This window comes from Myxine glutinosa, chromosome 2 (genome assembly GCF_964187855.1).
Source record: "Myxine glutinosa chromosome 2, kmMyxGlut1.1, whole genome shotgun sequence".
Classification (NCBI taxonomy): Eukaryota; Metazoa; Chordata; class Myxini; order Myxiniformes; family Myxinidae; genus Myxine; species Myxine glutinosa.
This window is the reverse complement of record NC_136262.1, coordinates 91829779-91854367: the sequence shown is the minus strand read 5'-3', so window position 1 is coordinate 91854367 and position 24589 is coordinate 91829779. Positions and strand designations below refer to the sequence as shown.

General features: G+C 41.8%; 1 protein-coding gene across 13 annotated transcripts in view; it reads left to right on the top strand.

Annotated features, from left to right (window-relative positions):
* Window positions 1–24589, top strand: part of LOC137421571 (adhesion G protein-coupled receptor L2) — a 638565-nt gene that overhangs the window by 270121 nt on the left and 343855 nt on the right. For 9 of the 13 annotated variants that reach the window (XM_068107768.2, XM_068107759.2, XM_068107758.2 and 6 more), the window contains exons 4-6: window positions 1691–1907; window positions 2210–2319; window positions 5002–5088. In XM_068107768.2, coding sequence (XP_067963869.2) covers window positions 1691–1907; window positions 2210–2319; window positions 5002–5088 — 414 coding nt within the window. The remainder of the gene's footprint in view (window positions 1–1690; window positions 1908–2209; window positions 2320–5001; window positions 5089–24589) is intronic. The other 4 variants (XM_068107767.2, XM_078771230.1, XM_068107766.2 and 1 more) reach the window with 1 other exon arrangement.

Below are 24589 nucleotides of genomic sequence, written 5' to 3'. Positions count from 1 at the left end.
ATGTACAGGAAAGGGATATGTGGTTAACAACTCATTATTATAATAGTAGGGACAAAGGGAGTGTATTGTGTTCCAACAAATGAACTTGTTAGATGAAATGCCATCTGCTCTGTTGCTCTATTCCTCAGTTGCCATTGCTCTCCAATATCTTCCCTTCATATATGTAATAATATTCCCAGCACTTTCCCTAGAGGCCATACTTCACCATAGAGCAGTGCTGAACCGATAATACAGCTTTTATTGATAACTGCCAGGAGGAGCATAAAAGGTGCCTTTGACACTATTTTTATTAGTCGAATCAATTTTCTTGTGCGTCCACATCAGGAATAGTACCCACAACCACGGTGGAACAGTTTGCATGCGAACGTAATGGCTTGGCAGACCTCATAGCTGACAGGGTTTGAGTGATTCCATCACACCAGAAGGTGAGAATATTTAACTTCAGCGATGGCAACCAACTGCAATTCTGTTGCCATAAGCCATCCTGGCAAATATTTTGAAGAAGGTTCCACAACTGGTTAGTTTATCTACTCATCAGGTTAAAGTTTGATCAGGAAATGTTAGGTTTATTTTAATGGTTTATATTTTCTAAAAATTGCTTTAACTTTTTGTTGGTTATTAGCCGGGGCTATTGCAATCTTTGATACACACTCAGCGCCGAGGATGGAATTTTGTGCCAATTTGTTTGCCCGAATGAATTTGAGATAACTATTGATCTTGGGAGCCTGAGGTGAACTTACGGCAACTTCCCTTGAGGCTGCCACTGATTAGCTCTCTCTTGCTCTCATCCGTCAGTCTCTCCCCCCCACCCCCACCCTACTTACACACACACACCCACTCCTTCCTCCCCACACTAATGCAAACACATGAGTGCCCCCCTCCCACCTCTAAGCCCTTCCAGCACATATATTGCCTCTATATGCTGCTCGCAATTTTTGTCCCTCCTCTGTTTTAATTTCTTTCTCACATTGATTATCTCTTTGGATTATTTTTTAGTAACGTATCAAGTACCAGCCACTATTTATATGAAAGGACTTTTTAAAATATTTGAAAACCTTTTCCCTGAGCTATCGCTTTTATCTTAACATTGTTCCACCCTGAGTCAGTAAACTGCAACTTCAAAGTGAAAGTTTCTTTGCATAGAGAGAGAGATAGCGGCATGGGCTCAGATGCGAGTGTTTTAGGCTACTTATGCAGATATAGTGTTACTGATTGGCCATGGTGTGAGAGGTTTAAGGTGGCAGACTTAAAGGTGTTAAGGTGGAAGACTTAAAGGTGTTGGATGACTGTGTATCACACTGTTACATATGCTATCCAGTGGGCTCTGTTTTTGCATGATGTCAAAGCAATGTCAACAATAAAATAGAGTTTATTAATTATTCTTGGCCAATTCACCAGTTAAACATCGAACACTCTGAAATATTTTTCTTATTGCTCCAAAATCTATGATTACCTGTCCCTTATCTTTCTGCTGCAGCTCATAATCTCACACCTTCCTGTCGTCATAGGTTTGATCTCCAATTACCATTGTCTGTCAGAAATCTAGTGTCACAATGTTAGCCCTGCTCCCATGATTATGAGGCAGGAACTTTGCTTGTCAAGAAAATCATCACCTTTTCCTTTCTTTTTTTGCTCCTACACACCTTCCCTCTCCCCCCTGTTTTCTTCACTGCCCTCCCACCACTTGCAGCGGCTTACAATGGCATGGCAATGCCACTGGGACTGGTTCGACGCGAGCTCTCCTGTGAGCGCTACCGCATCGACCTGCGGTGCCCAGGCAGTGATGTCATCTTGATCGAAAGTGCCAACTACGGGCGCACAGATAACCACATCTGCGACTCGGATCCAAGCAAAATGGAGAATGTTCACTGTTACCTCCCTGAGACTTTCAAGATAATGTCACAAAGGTTTGATGGGCAGATTTTCTCGCTCGAAAGTGACGCTGCAGCTATCGCTGTGGTAAAGTCAGACAAATGCTGTTAATCGCTTATCATGCTGTATTTTTGTCTTATTTTCCAATTGAATATCTCCATCTTATTCTCATTTATCAACGTCATCCTTTTTCAAATTCCGCTTGTCTACGAAACGGTCCATCTTCATTGCCATTTGTATCTTGCCATAATCGACATATTCCCCACAGTTTTGTTTCATTTGTATTTTATCTGCATTTACCTCTTCTTAATTTATGTACGTCTGTCCCTTCTTCCAGGTGTAACAACCGTACACAGTGCGTGGTCGTTGCAGGAGATGAGGTTTTCAAAGACCCCTGTCCTGGAACCTACAAATTCCTAGAGGTTCAGTACGAGTGTGTTCCTTACAGTAAGTCATATCTGCAAAGGTCTGCATTTACCATTTAGTTCTCGTGTCAGGTGGCATTGCCAGCTAATCCCTTCCATACTAATGTGATGTGCAATTATCTGTGCTTTACAAAAATGTCTCTTTTTTTTTGTACTTTCTGACTTTACAGAATTGTCTTACCCACCCCTCCTCCTTTCTTTCAATTGTTCTCGGTAGCTGTATGGAAGGAAATCTCTTTTCCCTCCTTTGGTTTCTCTGACTTTATGGAATGCAATTCCGTCGTCAATTTCAACAGCAAAGCGACCTCCACAGCAGCCTCAGCTTCCTCATGAAATATTCACGTTTGCTCTTTCCAACTTTTCAATTACGAGCTGGGATGGGGGGTTGGGAGGGTGCACCTTCTAAGGTTTCCCAATGAGCTTTAGATTAGATCATGGCAAATGTACATCAATGGTGTTGTGTCAATAATGTTAAGTAAATAACATGATTTCTTTTCTATTAACTTGTCAATATTACTGTAATTTCAATTTAATTGTGGGGATATTTTAACAATTTGCTGACACTTTTCATTGTGGCACAAGTGTATGGCTTTATAAGAACATGCAAGTACACGTCTCTTAAGTTCCCAGGAAAGTTGACTACGAAATTTTTCATGTTGGAGCACACGAGGAGCTACTCAGTTCAAGAAGCCATTTGAAAGTAAATGCTTCATAATGTTAATATATATATTTAAGTTTTTAGGATTATTTTTGGTTTTGTCTGGGTAGTTACAAGCAGCTTATTATGATTAAGCATTAATATTGTGAAAACCAAATGAATTCACCAGAATAATACCTTTGGTTACCACTTGATATATGAGATAACACACACTACATGGATTATCAATAACCTCTCGTAAATGAGCAATGCCAGCTGATACACATGATACAATACATGGTATTAAAGGCACACCGAGAAAATACACAAACTGGGCATAAACCGTATTTACGATTAGCGCTACAGGCAACACCAAGCAGAGAAGAGGGAGTCTGTGTCCATCATGTTAACTTGTCATAATTTCCATCTTCTCATTACGGATGCAATGCCGTGAAAAATAGTTCACACGAAGTTTTGCTTGAAAGTGGGACCTGATTGGACAATTTGTTTAAAATGGGCTCTTGCCAGGGTCGGGAAGAGGAGGGGGTTGTCTCCAAAAATGGGAGACTCTTGGTCAAAATGTGAGATTATATCGGCTTGCAGGTAGAGTATTATCTAGACTCCAGCTGAGTAAAATCACCATGGATTATAACAATTGTAGAGGGTAAGATTCAGGTTAGACCACCGATTTTTTTTGTCCTGTACTGAGCGAGTGGTCAAAGTCCCGCATGAAGAGTGGTTGAAGTGTCAGACCTGAGCCTTAGCCTCGGTGAATGTTAAAGTTGATGGTGAATTTACTCTTAAGTATGAATCCTCTAAACTACAAGTAGATTTTCATGGATTTAAAATACTTGTCTTTCTTGGCTTTATAGGACTGAAGGGTAGAAACCTCGATGATTGGTATTTTCAGTTGATTTTTCAGGTGCCCATTGAATCAGGCAGTCAATAAACTGAAATAACTTTAAAGATCTCTCAGGAAGTGATAGTTTAGTTTGGTGAGGCATCTCCCATTTAAGCTCTTTTGTATTTATGGTAAATGCACTACATTCGTTCCACCTCTCTTTCTCTTTCTCTCGATATATTTTTCTCCTTCTTTCTCCCCTTCCCTCTCTTTTTATCTCGCACAACCATGATCTTTAACCCTGGTTATATATTAACCCTTTACCATTATAAGATGTTTGCATGTAGTTGGTGGAAGTCTTAGCATCCCTAGTTAATACAAAGAGGTGTTGATATCCTGGTAATACACAAGCTATCATCTGTTTCAAGAACTTCAGTTAACCATCTGTATGGACTGAAAAGTACCAATAGATAAGTGAACCAAGTAGCTGTTTCCTACAGCGATTAATAAGCGGTGGGACTTGAGAGTAAAGTCGGTAAACCAAGGGTTAATGATGTACCAAAAATATCAGGTATCAGGTACAAACTTTGAATGAGTGCAAACCTCTTCCAGTAATTCGTGTCGGGTTAAAATTTCCACAGCTCAACTCGTGCTATAACATACAATATATGTAAATTAATTTGAAGGTCAAGCTTAAGCACAAGGCCAAAATTTCAAATTTCACCATAATCCACTCTAGTGATAAACTGAAGGAAGGCTTTGTTGTCTTTATTGCTAGACATTGGTGTGTTTCTGCCTTGTACTTATCTCATAATCCCCATCACATGGGATTTGTGTGTTTTTTTTAATTTCTTCATTGTTATATTATTGCATTGCCAAGTAGATTTCTTCCAAAGGAAGTACTCATTGCATGACTAAAGGTTAAGCTTGTGCTTAACCTAAACCATTATCTTAATGATTGTAAGTACTTAAACTTACCTTAATTTGAAATCCCTATAACCTTAACGTTACCTCAACCTCCACCTGACAACAAAGCTCAACTTTCAGTTCAATCATTCTAATACAGTAATACCTCCTATTGTAACACAAACACGAATTTTATTTCAAGGCCAATATGCAAACTTGGAGGCAATAGAACAATGAAAGCTTAAAAAACAACTCTCTATGGCCCATCTTAATCAAGCTGAGCTTAAGGTTTCAGATGGCTACTGAATTCTAACCCTCAGGCCTGGGGACCAAGCAAGCATTAGATGCTGTGTCGCTCCTCATCCATGCAAGTGCCTCGCCCATGAGGCGCCTTCATCGTCTACACCGTAAGTCACATCAATGTCCTAACCTTTAGACTAACTCTCTTGCCTCCGATGCCGAGTCACTGTCGGCTGTTCCTTTTCGCATCATCAGACCCTTTCACTGTTTCATTGTCTTTGTATTCTCTTTTTCCCTTTCAGCAGTGTTTTGTGCTTGTAGTGATCAGATTGCCTCCTTTGTATTTGCATACTCTATTTCCCACTGGTGGTGATTGGGATAGGCTGTGCAATGGACCCATCAGCTTCTGACTACATATTGCTACTCCTCTTATCATGATACTATGGCCAATGGTCGTTTAATTATCATTAAGCATTAATGCTTGTTCCAAATTTTATTCATAGTTATTTATCATGACATTGCTTTTTTTAACAATGACACAATCTGTCCTCTTTGTTGCTCATCATCATAAGGTTAAGGCCGTTGTTTATCAACTGTGAATCTTAAATGAGGTTTGGCCCCGACTATACTGCAACCTGTCTCAACATCGGAACTTCATGCTTTGAAGGTGAAAGATTGACAATGATTTCCAGTGGTCGACAAGTTTGACTCTACGATGCAGGAATGGTAGTTGTCATCTCTTTCACTCTTAAATGCTCACTCATTCCCGTCATTGTCCAGTTTCATCACATTCTTATTTGAGATCTAACATCCGAGAGTTCACTTTCCTTCAAGAGAAGGTGATTAAATGTCTTTTGATATTCAATGTATAATCGATGGTACCATTAGCCTTACAGGCTGTGGTACCCTATTGTTTCTGTTCTGTTCATTATTATTATCTATATAATAATAGCGTAAGGACTCGACTTTGTTATCCCTTTTACGCCGCACCCAGTGACCCGATGCCCACGGCACTAATGGATTTATGATCTACGAACCGCGGTCTTTGTTTATCACATACAGCCATACTCGAAAAATCTGAATTAGCCGACGTTGGGGCCCAAAAGCATCCGATTAACTGCCGATACGACGCCATCATACGACGCCATCGTATTGGCGTCTGCTGGTCGAAGGCGAAGCAAGCCGTCCGCTGATTGGACAGGCGAAGGCGAAAGCAAGCCGTCCACTAAGTGGACAATCCAGAGCATGCATTTGTGCCGGTGTCGGCGATCGTTGTTCATATACGCACTCTTCATTCTCATCTTTCTTCCTAACTCTTACTCGGACAAGCAAATCCCCTATGCCATCCATAATGGTACACTCTATCCATACACCACACCCTCCCTTCCGTGGATGTTCCATGGGTTTCTGCTAGTTATTATTATTATTCGCCATGTTTTTGGCCTTTTTTTTCTCTATTATTTCCTTCAACCTTTTTTCCCTCGACAACCACACATCCGATTGAGACAAATCTTTCAAGGTAGGAGTGACCCCCGAAGTGGTATGGTTTGATCATAATTATGACGTCATAGGTCATGTGTTATGGCAGCCATCTTGGATTAAATGCAAAAAAAAATTTAAAATGATATCTCAGAAACCGCAGAACAGAAAAATTTGAGACGGCACATTGTGAAGTACTCCCAATGGGGAAGAAAAGCATAATAATGATGATGCTATCTGCAATAGGTGAAGTGGTAGATCAGCCATAAATGTGGAAATCGAAATCCTTATCCTAAAAAATCTGAAACTTCATACACCTAATCTATGACCCAATTATATTTAAACACTTTTGGACTTCCGTTTCCGGTCTTGCTGGCGACGGTTCGTTTTTTTCGCAGGTCTCCACGCTCTCCATCGAAATCGAAGTTAAGTCATTGTTCCAATTTGTATTTTCGTTATAACTGTATTTCTTTTATGGTGTATGTACGTATATTGTCCCGTCAAAGATTTTCGGTGCAAATCTTTCATACCTGTATTGAAAATCGCGTTAATTCGTGTCGTCTCGAAGCCCTGTACAGTGTACACTGTACAACCTTGAGGCTTTGTTTTTCTCTCAGCGCCTGTCGTTTGTGATCCAATAACTTTCGTTCTCTGTTTTCGCAGTCTTTCCACCCCAAAGCCTACTTCCTTTTGTAAATCTCAACTCAAAAAAACAAAAAAAAAAGACATTACCTTCTCTGTGCTCATTCGTTTATTCTTTCTTATTCGTTCGTTCGTTCTTCGACCACGTGTTTCTCCCCCATTTCCCCAGATAGATTGTCAAATTTCAATTCGTTATTTTATCGTCCATGTGATATTGTTTGATTATAGTTAGTTTTGGTTTGAATTTCCTGTAACTCGTATTTAATTAATCGTGTTCTGCTCCTCGTGTGTGGCCTTGTACTGTAGTTGTACCCCCGTCGGTGTTTTGTTAACTTAAGTGTGTTTTGCTTGGCTCTTGGTTTTTTCCCTTCTACCCCGAACATAATACTGTCTAACGTTCTAAATCCCCACCCCCCCCCCCCCCCCAAAAAAAAAAAAAAAAAACCAAAAACATTTATTTTATTTTCTCCACATGTACTGTTGTCTCATCCTGTATTTTCTGTCCAGGTGTGCTGTTCGCCCCACCCCCATTATCTCCTTGCCATCCACCGTTTGCCCTGTTCACGTGACTCGTGGTGGTCCCTCTCGGCTCTCCCCCCGTTGGTATTTTTGTGCATATAAGATTGTTCATAGTTCTGTTTAAATATTTTTAAATATGTTTAACCTTTCCCCTTCTGTTTTTTATTCAGTGGTATATTACAACACGCTGTTTTTCTTCCTATTTAAAAGGTTTTTCTCAATTTCCTCTCCAACTCATTCCACTTCAAAAAAAAGAAATTCAATATCTTATACGTCTCCCTCACTACATGGTCTAAATTCACATTCATTCCATCCCTCCTCCATCATCCTGAACCGGATTGCGAACTTGAAAATCACAACAAACCCAATTTGTTATCAATGTTCGTCTTTCATTAATCATCCACTTTCTAAACTCCCCTCTTGCCCCTCCCATCCAAATCCCCCCCCTTGCACCTACACTCCGAAACTTCCCCCTTGCCCCTCCACTCTTAAACTCCCCCATTGCCCCTCCACTCCTGAACCCCCCCCTTGCCCTTCCCCTCCTAAACTTCCCCTTTGCCCCTCCCCTCCTAATCCCCCCCTTGCCCCTCCACTCCTGATCTCCCCCCTTTCCCCTTCCCTCCAAAACTCCCCCCTTGCCCCTCCCCTCCTAAACTCCCCCCTCACTCCTGCCCTTCAAAACTCCCCCCCAATCCCTCCCATTCAATTCTCCCCCCATACCATTCCTCTCCAATTCTCTCTCCTCCCCCCTCCTCCTCCAAGCTGCCTCCTCCCCACTTCGTCTCCCTTCTATCTCATACCTCCACCCCCCCAAACCTTCTACTTTCCTCTGCCCCCCCTCAAACAACCCCTCACTGTGCCGCATCCCTTCACCAGCAAACCTTTCATCCTCCTCATCCTTCCCTTTCTTGGAACTCTTCTGCAACATCTGAAACACTATCAACTGCTCTCCCTACCTCCCCCTCTCATCCTTCATCTTACCCTACTCCTCCCCTCCCCTGTCCTGTACCCGATGCTCCCCCTCTCTCTTCATTAACGGTATGGACCTCAAACATCTGGGGCCTTCGCTCAAACCTGACTGATCTCTCCATACAGGTTGCTTCTGACAATCCAGACTTGATCTGCTTAACAGAGACTTTCCTCCTTCAAGATGTCTCTGATTCCTTAATATCTCTTCCTGGTTACTCCCTCCTCCGGTATGATAGACCTGAGCCTCGGCCTGGTGGTGGGGTGGCTAACTTTGTCAAAAACTCTCTTCCTCACTCTCCTTGCACTGCTCTCTTTCCTCCTCACCCGCAGGAGTACCTCTGGTTACGGCTTCCTCTCCGCTCCCACCTTTTGTTCATATGTGTTCTGTACCGTCCCCCAAACAGTGATGACTCCATCTACATTTCAATGTCTGACAACATGGACCAACTTCTATCCACTCATCCCAACTCTCTCTTCCTCATATGTGGTGACTTCAACTGTCATCATGCCACCTGGTTGGGTGTGGGTTCCTCTCTCACTAGTCATGGCACCTCAGCAAAGGACTTCTGTGACTCACTGGGATTGACACAATCTGTCAATTTCCCGACCCGGATCTCAGCCAATGGAGTATCTTCTCTTCTAGACTTGGTTATGACAAACTTCCCTGCTAATGTCTGCTGCTCTTCTTCTGCTCCAATCGGTTCTTCTGATCATGTGCTTGTCAAAGTGGACATCTCTCTGGCCATTCTCAGAGAGCCTCCTCAGCGTCGACGAGTCTGGCATTTCACTCAGGCCGACTGGGACGGTCTTCAAGCAGCCATCAATCGTCTGGATTGGTCTCCCATCTCCACTGCCTCTGACATCAATTCTTCCTGGGAATTCTTCCAAAGCAAACTGATCTCTCTCATGCACAGATTTATCCCATCTCGCCTTCAATTGTCTTACCCTTCCTCCCGTCCATGGTACACTGAATCTTGTGGTGAGGCAGTTGCCTTGAAACAACTTGCCTTTGCCTCTTGGAAGGCTAATCCAACTGAAGGAAATCTCAGTTCCTTCCACCAAGCTCGGAACAAGTGTGTGTCTACCCTCAGGAGTGCCAGGAAGCACTATCTCTCCTCACTCAAGAATGAACTCTCAAACCTGTCTCCTTCCTCCAAATCCTGGTGGCGTCTGGTCAAATCCGTTTCTGGTGTTTGTTCCCCCTCCATCCCCTCCCTTACCTCAAATGGCCACACAGTTGACATCGCACGTGACAAAGCCGAATGCCTCAACTCTGTGTTCGCCTCGAAATCCTTAGTCCCAAACCCATCTCTCTCTGTTCCCACCTTTCCCAGTCGAACCCAACTGCTCCTGGACTCTGTGTCCTTCTCTCCTGACAAGGTGGAGGAGTTTTTGTCAAACCTCGACTCTGATTCTGCAACTGGACCAGACGGCATCAGCCCACGGGTCTTAAAATCCTGCTCTGCCGCTCTATCTCACCCTCTCTCTGTTCTTTTCACCCTATCTTTTGCTCAAGGTCATCTGCCAGCATCCTGGAAATCAGCTAACATTACCGCTTTACACAAAAAAGGTGCAAAAACAGATCCTTGCAACTACAGACCAATCAGCCTGCTCCCAATTATCAGCAAAGTCATGGAATCCATCATTGCTTCGGATATGAAATCTTTCCTCTTCTCCAATGGCTTGATCTCTGATCATCAATTTGGTTTCAGACCAGGTCACTCTACTCTGGACATGCTGCTTCTGCTGTCTCAACAATGGATGGAGGTCCTCAATGCCAAACAGGAAATCAGAGCTGTCTCCCTTGACATATCAAGGGCCTTTGATACGGTCTGGCACCCAGCTCTGCTCACCAAACTCTCCTCCTATGGTATCCATGGAAATCTCCATGCATGGCTTGCGGACTTCCTCTCTGGTCGTAGTCAACGTGTGGCCCTGAATGGATTTCTCTCATCTCCCCTTCCTGTTCAGGCTGGAGTTCCCCAAGGAAGTGTGCTGGGCCCTGTGCTTTTTCTGGTCTTTATCAATGATCTCTCTGACTCTCTGGAAAATCCTCTCTATCTCTTTGCTGATGACTCCACTCTCTGCCGCTCCATTCCTCTTCCCTCAGATCGGCAGTCTGCAGCCTCCTCACTCTCTGAAGACCTGGACAAAATCACAGACTGGTCAAACAAGTGGTACATGTCTTTCAATCCTGCCAAATCTCACTCTCTTACTATGTCTCTCCGAAAAGATCGACTGGACAACCCTCCCATCTACTTTCTCAACAATCCTCTCCAAGAAGTTCTGTCACTCAAGCTTTTGGGTCTCACTATCTGCCATGATCTTTCTTGGGAAAACCACATTTCCAAGCTGGCCTCCAAAGCCAGTCGCCGACTGGGCATCCTCCGTCGTGCGAAGTCCTTCCTCGGCACACCTGAGCTCCTCACCACTTACAAGGCTTTCATCCGCAGCTCAATGGAATACTGTTCTCCCCTATGGGCTGGTGCTCCTGCCTCACACCTGGCTCGGCTTCACGCTGTTGAATCCAAAGCTTTCAAAATCATTGGAATCTCCCGCGATGAAGCTATCTCTGAGGGCCTTTCACTCACTCACCGCAGGCAGGTAGGTGGTCTTTCTGTCTTCTACCGACTCCTCTCCGGCCTTGCTCCCCCAGCTCTCTCTGTGCTCTGTCCCCCAAATATTCCTACAGGTCGCACAAGATCTGCCAGCAACCCTCTGATGGTTAAACTGCCGAAATCTCGGCTCTCTGCTCACCTTCACTCTTTCATTCCTCTTTTCTCCCGCCTGTGGAACAAGCTCCCACACTCCCTTCAATCCCTCTCCTCCCTCCAGGTCTTTAAAACAGCTGTTCACCACCATCTCTTATCTTCCCCCATCCATAACCTTGATCTTTTCTACCCCCACTAATTCACCCCAGATCCACCTTGTTTGAAATTCCAACTTATTTCCTGGAAATCCTGGCAGTGTCCATATGTTTATACCTCTCCCACCCCCCCCCCCCCCTTCACATGCCTCCCCCCCTTCACATGCCTCCCCCCCTTCACATGCCTCCCCCCCAAAGCCCTCTCCCTCCCACAGATCTCTCGATGTCTCTCGGTCCCTGCTCTCAAATGTTGTGTTTGTGTCCTTCCCCCTCTCTCCCCATCTTGTCTACCGCTCCCGATGTTATTTGTTTTATGTGTCTGTTTGTCTTTCTGTGTGATTAATGTTCGCTCTTTCACGAGCCTCGATCTTGTATACAAAACAAAAAAAAAAAACAAACAAACAAAAAAAAAACTTCATTTTATGACGTCATAGATCACATGATTTGGCGGCCATCATTTTTTGAAGAATAAACCCTTCAGATTTTTTTCTTCTCCTGAACCGCTTTGGAGACCAAAGTGAAACTCCACTCCAATGATCGGCTAGGCATGCGAAATATAGTTTGATAACTATGACATCATAGGTCACATTGTCTGGCATCCACATTGGATTTAACCCAAAACCTGAAAATAACATCTTCTCCCAAACCGAAAAACTGATTGACTTGTAACTTTACGCGTCCCATCCAATGGGGATGTTGATTAAAGTGTGATCACAAAAATGTCATTGGTTACATGATGGAGTAGCCATTTTGGATTGAAGGAAAATATAAAATATTTTTTTCTCTGAAACCGCTTAGCCTATTGATGCGAAAATTTACAAGTATCTCACCATTGCTGCATTTAGTGTGAAAATGATGATGTCATAGGTCATGTGGTTTGGCAGCCATATTGGATAGAATAACAAACTTTATCCAATCAACATGAAACTTCACACACGTGATCCCCTCCCAAAACACAAGCAGAGTATATATTGTTGATCTCATAAGTCACATAGGATCTCATAGGATCTCATAGAAGATTGTCCTGGGGACCACAAGGCTAACCCCCGCTCTTGCAGGGAAAATGGCCTTAAAATGCCTGTTGTTGTTTGTTGTTCATAGGTCATGTGGTTTGGCAGCCATATTAGTTTAAAAACCGATAATTTAAATGCCTCCTTTTCCAAAACCGCTTAACTGATCGATATGAAACATATTACTTTCTATGTAGCAAGGGTAGTGCATCATAACTGCAAATTCTCGTATCTATAGCTTCAGCGGTTTCAGAGATATAAGTATTTACTATTTTCCTTGAAGGCAATGTGGCTGCCACAACACTTGACTGATGACATCGTCATCATTAACATGTATGCACCAAGGATGGTGGATCATATTTGTGAAGTATCACATGGGTAGGTGAAGCGGTTTCAGTTAAAGTGGGGTTGTATCAAACCGGAGAGGCATGGTACCCGGTCATAACTGCTCGCAGTTATAAAGCTCACTTCTAGTTAATACTATTATTACCAGACTTTGTGGCGTAATGGTTAGAGTGTCCTCTCTGAGTCTCAGAGGTTGATGGTTCAAACCCTTTAATTTGATACCAAAGATACCAAAGTGATACCAAAGATTTTGAAATTGGTACGTGCTGCTGCTTGATGATCACTATTTAAAAGGATGGAGCGTGGTCAAGCATCACTGGGAAGGCCAACCACGATGTATAACTATTAATTCCAAGAAACTACTTTGACAGCACCAACGGCTGGTAAGGAGTATGGTACATCAAATATTATCATTATTATTATTATTATTATTATTATTATTATTATTATTATTATTATCATAATCAGCATCATCCAGGCTACAAACCCAGCCTTATAAATATATTTCTGTACAAAATTTATAAAGATCGTCACAAGCTATTATCCTACACAACATTCCACTGACTTTTAATATATATTTTTTCTATCAATCTCCTGTGACTTGGTCACCTGAATGCCCTTATTGAATGTGAATACTGAATAGGTATGACTGAAAATCAATGTAAATGTGTTCGACATTGCACCAGACAATCTAAATGCTTTCTTATAGTAGTATGTATTTACTTGTGGGTTCTTGACACCCTTTTCTAACAATTCCCATGTGCTTAACACATAAAAAAATTATTCATCAACAACAATCATTTCTGAAGACTATAGGTATGCTTTATAGGCCCGTAATGATTAAGCATCCTTTATAGCCCCAGAATGATTTACTCGTTGGTTTTAGCTGCTAACATTTTCGTAGGAGTATTGAATCTACAGTAAGTGGTGAATCTAGTGAAGTGCTCAAGCTTTTAGTTTTTTTTTTAATTTGGCCTTTGTTGTTTGACACTAAACAGGATTTACACGCCCAGGAAAACTGCTCAATAATGTTGGTCAGTATTACCGCAACACGGCAATCGTCCAATCAATCTATTACAGCCATTCGATTTATTGCATATATTTTCCCATATGCTGCCTGGCCATTTTATTTGTGTGTATTTACACGAAGGTTATTGGGAGCAGAACAATATGGTCCGATGAAAAGAAGCGTCGGACAGGAAAAGAAACAAGTGTGTATGCAAACAATTAGTGATGGGCAGAAAGAAAGGATATTTAAAAGGCTGTTAACATTTACCGCCATCAAACAATACGAGCGGAGATGGCAGCTTTATGTTTTTGGTAGGCCTCACGTATTCTTCATTCAATTAGCTCTTTGTCTACCTCCATATGTGTCGGATATTCACTGAGATCATTCATCTCCTCTTGTGTGGTTCCAACCTACCCAGCTGGTAGTGACATGGGGTATCATGATGGGGTGGTTATTATTTTGGGGTACCCTTACTTTAATTTACAATTTTGGTTCACTTAACATCATCGAAATTATTATCTGATCTTGACTGTTCTAAATAAAAATAGGCACCCACCCACCTTGCCAAAGTTCTCCATGAATTTTTTTAGGAAGCATAGCAGATAACTCAAGTAATTTCCATGGTCTTTATTTGGAATATTAGGATACTTGAGAAGAGGATCGATAATGTGTTTGTCATAACAATCCTCTATATAGCTCTTAGATTACCAGTCCTTGAAGCACATTCTAATATTATTTACATGTAATCTACAGGGTGTTTCAAAAAGAGTGATACAACTTCAAACGTTTATTTACAAAGAAAGAGAAACCTCAGGAACATGAACCAAACACTTCTTGAAAGCTTATGACATGGTATTTTCTATCACTGATGGCTATTGCAGTAAGTCACTGCTAGAGTTAGTGAGAGCCAAGTTCTGAAATTGGCATTTACACAAAATCCTTGTAATTGACGCTCTCGATGTTGAAGGCGCAGAAGCATATGACCTTAGGCTTTTTCAGGTACCTCTCAGTGATCTCCTCAGGTGGTTCTGCTTCCCAGAAAATGTTGTTGTCGTTGTTTATGGCACCATTCAAGTGGAAATGGGCTTCATCACTGAACTACATCAGGTTGATCCAGTTTGGGTGCCACTCAATCCTGTCACTGAGCCAATTGCACATATCAAGTCTCCTTCTCATGTCATCTTGACTCAGTTTATGCCTAATATAGATGATGTATGGGAAAAGCTTCAGTCCCTTAGTGAGGATATGCCAGACTGATGTTGGTTTGATGTCCAGCTCCTTGGAGCGCCGGTGGTGGGACTTCTTGGGACTGTCCACTGCAGAATCCCGCATGGCGTCCATGTTGGCTTGGATCTTGGTTACTGATGCTGGCCTGCCACTGTTGCCCTTGCTCTGGTTGTGCACTTTACCTTTGTGCTAAAATGTTTCACAATACGTTGAATGGCACAATTTGTGGGTCCATCACGTGCTCTGAGGTCGTATTTCCGGCAGAACCTCTCGCAGGTGTCCACAAATGATTGTCTCATACCACAGAGCCATCACTTTTGTTTTCTGCTCCACTGTCAATGGAATAGTTGAGCTACAGAGCTAGAAATCTCAGGGAACAAATATCACGATAACACCACCAAACCCTGAAAAGGAAAACGGTATAGATCAAAAAACAAAGAAATGACAGGAAGTCAAACTTGTATCAATCTTTTTGAAACACCCTGTACATCGTGTATTTTCATGGCTGAGGTGAAGTCAAATAGTGGCCTACGTCACTTATTATAAGTTAGTAACATCGTGCTATATATCGTCTTTGGCCATATCTCTCAATTGTGATGAATCACTTAAAAAATTATATTATCCGGATCCAGATCTTCATCAAAATCTAATAAATCCGTCCTCGTCACACACCCAACCTGTCCACCATGTTTCGTCCGAATCAGTCCACAACGTTTTAAGGTATCCTGCTCACAGACAAACAAACAGACAAACAGGGGTGAAAACATTACCACTGTCCACCTTCGGTGGCAGAGGTAATGAGGAAGTTTCCTGAGGAAAGTCAGTCAAACCTGCACTCTCAGCCAGTAATGGAAAATTGTACATTTGCCAATATCCTTGTCCAAAAGCTCATTCATTGTGAAATATATTGTGGGATCCTTAAGGTCCACAAGCACATCCAAGCAGATTGGGCAGCCAGCCTGACATCCCTTTCAAAGTGCATGCTTTGATGCAGTGTTCTCTACTGGTCCTGAATCAGAAAGCATTTTTTGCCGGTTCCACTCTTGTCATGAACCAAACCCAATCTCACACAACTCAAAGGAAATCTTGCTTTTGCTGAGCTATTCGGCCAGGCTGAAATGTGTAATGCTGGATGAGAGTATGCAAATGAGCTAATTATTTTCTTAAATCATGGACTTGTATGTAATAGGAAGACCTATCTCACAACAAAGTATCCAGAGCCAGATTTTATTACTTGAAGGATACTCACATCTCCTGCAATTGCACGAGCCCACCTAAGGGATGGTGATATCCCTTTGAAAGGCTTTCATTAGCAACCCTCAAAATTGTGCTTATTTTCTGTAATGTGGCCTCTACAAGGGTACTTTGAGCAGCATAATAATTGCCAAAATATACAGCACTGAGGATAAGCAAACATAATTTAAGTGGTAACTTCAAAAGGAAACTATTTACTAGCAATGCCTGTTTGGCATAACAGCACGACAGAGTTGAAAGGGTTTTCCTTTTTTAAAAGTTTCAGAGCTAAAAACGTGTCTTCTATTCCAATGGCAACAGGGAACTCACCCAATGTTAGAAAAATGTGACACTGGCTGGAAAATACATTAGGATGGACTACCACCTGTGCAATTTTACTTGACTAGGGCCATTGTTTCATGTTTGGGGGAAAGGGTTTTGACCCCACCTTGTATATGTCTGTGAGTTCCAATGAGACGCACAACATTCGTAAATTTTGGAGAACAGCTCCAGAAAAGTAGTCACAGCATGGAAATCACAGGATGAGAGGACTTTTTTTCTTTTTAATTCACTTTGAACAAAAATAATTGCAAGTGGAGGTGAGTGTCATGGAAATGGAGAAACTGCAAGATGGTGGATGGAGGGTATGTTTTCACCCCTGACTGTCTGTTTGAATTGTTTTACTCCTAATCATTTTCCAACTCTTTTGCCATCAAAAAGTTGTGGACGGATTCGGATGAAATTTGGTGACAGGTTGAGTATGTGACAAGGACAAAAGGATTAGATTTTGGTGAAGATCCGGATCTGCATCCAGATACTCGAATTTTTTTTCATGATTCTTCACCATTGAGAGATAGGGCCAAAAATGATATACAGTATAGCATGATATCTCAAAGAGATGCGGACAGATTCGGACAAAACTTGGTGGACACGTTGGGTGTATGACAAGGCCAAATTAATTCAATTTTGGTGAAGATCTGAATGTGGATCCAGATACGATATTTTTTTTATTTTAAAAGTGATTCTTCACCAATATATAATTTATAGATCAGGCCAAAATGATATATAGTATAGAACCACCTTTAGAGGCCATTTTTCCCTGCAGAGCAGGGGTTGGCCTTTTTCGGGCACCATGGTCCCCTTTTTGAAGCAATGTTTTACGGCCGGATGCCCTTCCTGCCACCAACCCTGTAAGTCGACTCTGCGACACACAGGGAATTACCAGTGAACTGGTGCTCAATTTGCCGACCTCGGAAGGATGACAGGCTGAGTCAACCCCCCTGGTGTTAATTCAGCGATCGACCGGGATTCGAACCCAGGATCCTAGGATCCCGAGCCGGCACCCTAACCACAAAGCCAACACCAGGCTAAAATGATATATAGTATGATATCTCAAAAAGTTGTGGATGAGTTAGGTAGGTGACAAGAACGAATTGATTCGATTTTGGTGAATATCTGGATCCGGCCTATCAGTGGGATACAAAATGTAAACTGTTCAGTCTGGGGGAGGTATTGACTCGACCGAGTGCCCTTCTAGTTCAAACAGAATTCATAGTATTTTTGCGGTATCCATATCGTAATAACAGCTAGATTATAACACACGAAGATATCGACTTTCTTCACCTATCTCCTTTGGGGTGATGCTGTCGACGCATCCTTCTGTGGTATGACTTTCTCTTTTGCCATCGATATTTTCCAACTTTTGGCAACTTGGCTTTGGCAAGTTTAAGCTTTTTAAGCTAAAATCTGTCTGTTTTGGCAAATTACAAATTATATCTGTATAGATATATGTATGTGTGTGTGTGTGTGTGTGTATATATATGTAGTGTGGTTCCCAGGTACATAAGGCAAAAACATTTTTTGAATTGTTTTACTCCGAACCTTTAATTTTTTTGGTATTGAAGTAAAACTTCTGCCTTTGAAATATTTTTTGAATACATCAAGTTTTAGGGGCTGCACAGTGACTCATGGTTGCCAGCCACTCAATGTTTCTGCCCGATAAGCGTCTTGCCTGATAAGCATTGATTTCCTGCAATCGGGAAACCTCTTGCGATGTTCTGTCACAACTTTAAGTAGATACTGGGTTTGCTGTTCATCCCTTGTCAGGAGACGATTGTACTCTTCAATGAGAGCAACTGCATACACCAGAGTACAGTTGTACTGTATTCAATGAACGCAAACACAACTTCAAAATGTGCAGTACATAGCAAGGTCACAGGTCATCTGTAATGGTCAAAATCACAAGTACAGCAGTGGAGAATAAATCATCAACTCCAAACATTCATGCGAGCCAAATATGTGAAATTACAAACTCTGTGTGCAACCCCTAAATTTAATCGAAATGTCTTAAAATTTCACCACAAGGGTTTTTTCATACATACTTAAAATTTTTTAAATGTTAGGAGCATGACTTTTCTAACTTTCATTTTTAAGAACCATCCTTATATATATATATATATATATATATATATATATATATATATATATATATATATATATATATATATACATACATACATACATACATACAGTCATACATACATACATACGCAAACACGCAAACACAAAAACTATATATGTAAATATCCATGGTAAGATCTCAAACCTTTGATTGAACAAAGAATGACTCAACGTTTCGATTAACAACATGTGACAAAGCCACACGCCTCCGTTAATTTTCCGCAAGAGTGATAAAATCATCTCAACATCCCGTTATATGCAACAAAGTGGGCGGGGTATACGCAAAATGGGGTGGGCAAAGCTGGACAGCCAAATAAACCGTATCACACCGCTCTCGTGAACTGAGAACGTCACTGACCAAATTCAAAAATCAACCGCACATTAACGGCTGAAAACAATCCTGAAAGCAATGCCGGATTATAACTCAAGTGTTTAGAAAATCCGGAACCATCATTACATTTAATTAGAAGTTAAACTTGTAAATAATTAAATTGTAAATTAAATTAAAACTTTAAATATATTAAAGCAAAAATTTTTAAGATAAAATTAAATTGCCATAATATCAAAATCATCACATGTGGCCCTATGCGGTAAAGGGGGAATCCGGGAGGGGGCGGGGGTAATATGGGGGATAAAATAGGGGGGGAACCGGAGGGAGGGGGGAAAGTGGGGGAGAGGGGTGGTTTGGGAGAGGGGTGTTGGGGGGGGGGGGGGGGGGCAGGGGGCAAATTGTCCGATTGAAAACCTTGTGTGACATTATGTGGACTCGTTGTTCAAAGTATGGAATGCCTGCTTCGTTTACACAAGAGTGGATCAAACGTTACCGGTAAGTCAACTACCACTTGTGTGATCGAGGTAACAGTTTCTTCTGTGTGCCAAGCCTCCAAAACACGTCTTCTGTTTCTGTTAGGTGTAGAACCCAAAATATAACCCTATCCCATAAAGGTGTGTCCACCCCCCCTTCCCCTAACCCCCTCCTCAGCTGATTGGCAAAAGCAACGCTGCTGGATAATTACATTCAAATGCCTCTTAGGCAGCCTAAGCCCCCCCTACCTGACCTGAGGTCCTCCCCGGTTCCCTCACCCCCATACTCAGCTCCACAACCACAGGGCACTACGTATACCACCCCTGACCTATCCTTCTTCGGAAGCTTGTCCTTGACCCTCATAAGAGCTTGGCGAAGGGAAAACCGTGTGAAACTAACCCTCACTCCTGCCGATTTCAAAATTCTACCGACCCTCTGTGAAACCCCCGGTACAAAAGGCAGAACACACAAACCCTTTGTTCTCCCCTCCCGGTCTCCCAAATAACCCTGTAAGACCCCCGCGGGGAAGCCCTTCTCGCAGTCTCGCCATTATTGCTCATCATAATGCGAGAAAAAGGCAATTAACAAAGGTGGGTTATGGGTGGAAGACACCATAACGGGTGGAGAGAGACAGCATATGGTTCAGACAGTCCATTATTGCTTCACGAGTTATCAACTGACCACTATATTGTCATGGGTTGTGTGTGTCTGTCTGTCTGTCTGTCTGTCCGCAGCATAACTACCTGATGATATCATTCGATATTGATGAAACTTGGGTGGGAGGTTGACATCATGATCTAGTTGTGTCCCTGCCGAGAGTGTGGGCTTATTGCGCCCCGTGTGCGGAGCGACGTCCGAAAAAGATGTATTTTTAGGGGGTAATCGTTGGTGGAATTTGACAGGGGTTTCGGTATTTGGTTAGGCCAATGTCATGTGTCTAGCCCCATGGAGCTCGATTTTTCATTTTCGCCACAAGGTCAATGTCATAAGGTCACAAAATTTAGAAAAGTCGATTTTTGATGGTTTTATTACATTGTTCGCTTCCTGATAGGTAGAAATGTCGTACATGATCTTATATTATCACAATATCACATACATCATGAAATACAAGTTTTCCAACAAATTTCAGAATCTTTGACCTTTGAAGGTCACAAAGGTCAAATTTTCAAGTTGTCGGAATCTAACCAAATTTTCGGTATTGTGTAGCTAACTAACCTCATAACTGATTATACAGTATTTTCTATCTCATTTCAAGGTCAGTAACCTTCGTTTTGACATTTCCAGGCCAGCACCACACACAATTATGTACAGCTGGCTCTTAAAGGCCTGTGCACGCAGCGCATTGGGGCCTTTTGTAAATAGGCATGTACACTGCATGTCGGGGGGCCGACACCTGCCACGTGGGCCCCCGACCCCCCAGTCCGGCCCTGTTTCGGTTATAGTCCGTCCTTTGTCATTGAATACCGCTCGCTCGTGAACCATCGTCGTCTCCTGACTTGTAACCCTGAAAAGTGTTGTTCTTTTCTTTAGAGAAATTGCAAAGAAAGCGAAGGTGTCAGTGAGTACAGTTTCCTACACCATCAAAAGACACTTGGAAAACTGGAGGAAACTCTGATAGGAAGAGGTCTGGCAGCCCCATAGCCACAACAGAATCAGAAGATAAGTTTCTGAGAGTCAACAGCGTGCGTGATAGGCAGCTCACAGGACAACAGCTTCAAGCACAGCTTAACACTGGTCGAAGTAAGCAAGTCTCAGTTTCAACTGTGAAGAGAAGACTTCGAACTGCAGGTTTGACAGGTCGAGTGGCAGTAAGAAAGCCATTGCTAAGATGGCAAAATAAGAAAAAGAGGCTTGCCTGGGCCATGAAGCACCGCCAGTGGACTACTGAAGACTGGAAGAAGGTCTTATGGACCGATGAATCAAAATTTGAAATCTTTGGTTCATCACGCAGGGTTTTTGTACGCCGCCGAGTAGGCGAAAGGATGGTTCCTCAGTGTGTGACACCAACTGTCAAACATGGAGGAAGAAGCGTAATGGTCTGGGCTCTTTTGCTGGATCCAGAGTCGGCGACTTGCACAGAGTGACTGGCACCCTGAACCAAAAGGGCTACCACAGCATTTTGCAGCGCCATGCAATAACCTCTGGTATACGCTTCGTTGGTCAGGGGTTCATCCGACAGCAAGATAATGACCCGAAACACACCTCCAGGCTATGTCAAAACTACCTTCGATGAAAAGAACAAGACGGTAGGCTTCAAATCATGGAATGGCCAGCACAGTCTCCAGACTTAAACCCCATCGAGCTGGTTTTGGGATGAGCTGGACAGAAGGGTGAAAGCAAAGCAACCGACAAGTGCAACACATTTGTGGGACCTTCTGCAACAGTGTTGGGAAGAACTTCCTGAACAATATTTGATTTCCATTGTAGAAAGAATGCCACGAGTGTGTTCGGCGTTTTTTCTGCAAAAGGTGGCTACTTTGCTGAGTCAAAAATTTAAATTAAATTTTGTTAAACAAAATTATTGTATGATTTATTTTTTATCTCCAATTGTTTATTTGTTCTATGCTTAATTTCAGAGTACATTGAGACATTGTTGTCTGGTGTTGGGCTAGCGGCTAGGGTGCCAGCTTAGGATCCCAGGATCCTGGGTTCTAATCCCGGTCGATCGCTGAATTAACGCCAGGGGGGTTGACTCAGCCTGTCATCCTTCCGAGGTCGGCTAATTGAGTACCAGTTCACTGGTAATTCCCATGCTTGTCGTAAAAGGCGACAAAAAGGGTTGGTGGCAGGAAGGGCATCCGGCCGTAAAACATTGCTTCAAAAAGGGGACCAAAAAACAACAACAACCACGGTCCCCGAAAAAGGCCATCCCCGCTTTGCGGGGAAAAATGGCCTCTAAATGTTTTTATTTTTTATTTTTTTATTTTTTATTGAGACATTAAACTGCGTAAATTTCAATAAAAACTGGAAAATTGAGGTGTTCTAAAACTTTTGACCGGTAGTCTATATATATATATATATATATATATATATATATATATATATATATATATATATATATATATATATATATATATATATATAGATATATATATATATATATATATATATATATATATATATATATATATAGATATATATATACACAACAACAGCAACATGCATATTAAAGGCCATTTTCCCTGCTAGAGCGGGGGTTAGCCTTGTGGTCCCCATGACAATCTTCTCCATTTTGCCCTATTTTCTGCATCTCTCCTTGTTAACCCCCTTGCCTGCATTTCTTCTTCCACCATCTTTAGCCAAGTCTTTCTCGGTCTTCCCCGTCTTCTACTTCCTTCTACATTCATTTCCATCACTCTTCTCAACCAGTCACTTTCATCCTTCCTCAACACATGACCAAACCATCTCAACCTGTTCCTCTTCACAGCATCAATCACAGGCTCTATTCCCATCATCTTTCGCAATTCATCATTTGTCTTCCTCTCTCTCAACGATACTCCGCACATCCGTCGAACCATTCGCATTTCCACCCTTTCCAACCTTCGTTGCTGCTCTATGTTCATTACCCATGTCTCGCTCCCATAAATCATAACACTTCTCACACATGCAGCATACACCTTTCCCTTCAGCTTCAATGACACTCCCCTCATCATCAGCACGCCACTCAATTCCCGAAACTTCTTCCATGCACATCTCACTCGAGCAACCGCCGTTGCCAAGTCTGATCCACCTTCTCCATTCAGCATGTCTCCGAGCTAGCAAAATGTTTTCACACCTTCCATCTTCACGCCGTCTCCAAGATCCAACTCAACATTTCCTCCATCTTCAGCTCCCTCTGTGCACACCTTACATTTGAATGTAGCTGCCACACTGGTTAATGACCCTCTCAGACCACTACATTTTTGATGAACCCACTCAGCGCACATTGTACACTGAATGCAGTTCACTCCGACACCCTTCCTACACACAGCACAGGGCCACTTCCCAGTTCTTTCCACCTCACCACATGCTTTACCACTTGCCATCACCTTCGTCTTTCCCGATATTCACCTTCAGACCTTTTGTCTCCAAATTGTATATCTTATATATATATGTATATATATATGTATGTATATATATATATATATATATATATATATATATATATATATATATATATATATATATATATATATATATATATAAAACTGTGAGAAATAGTAGAAACTCCACAGTACGAGCAGGGTGTCTCATTTGCATTGAATAAATAATCGGGAGGTATATGTATGAAGCGTTGTAGGCTTCATACATATATATATATATATATATATATATATATATATATATATATATATATATATATATATATATGTATATACATATATACGTATATATGTATGTATGTATATATTTATATATATATATATATATATATATATTATATATATATATATATATATATATATATATATATATATATATATATATATGTATATACATATATATATATATGTATGTGTATATATACACAAAGAATTAAGTTAAGCACCCCTACACAAAGAATTAAGTTAAGCACCCCCTAATCCTGTCCTCCTGAACCTGAACCCCCTCGAGCACGTTTGGGACATGTTGGGACGACAAATTGCGAAGATGGTCCCTCCAATAGCCAATCTGGATGAATTGGAACGTGCATTACATCGGGAATGGAACAACCTGCCACAGCAACGCATACGACGGCTTACAGGGTCTATGAGACGTAGGGTTGAGTCAGTGATCCGATCACGTGGGTCCTACACACGTTATTGACGCAAAGATCGCTAGAGGTCTTCTCAGAACAATGACTGTACGTTAGAAAACATAAACGTCATCCACACTGTCCGTGATGGACCTATAGCTCCATACTTAAATTGAGGTGAAAATATGCCTAAAATTCCCAAAAAATTTCACCTTAAATTATTCAGAATAAAATATTGAAAACGGCATGATTGTTATGTTTTTATGTGACCATAATATCACTTCTCCAGAAAATATAGCAATATCATGGGTATATTACACTGTTTTGACGACAACAAACTTGTAATGTGCGAGGTTGTAAAAAAACGGGGGGGGGGGGTGCTTAACTTAA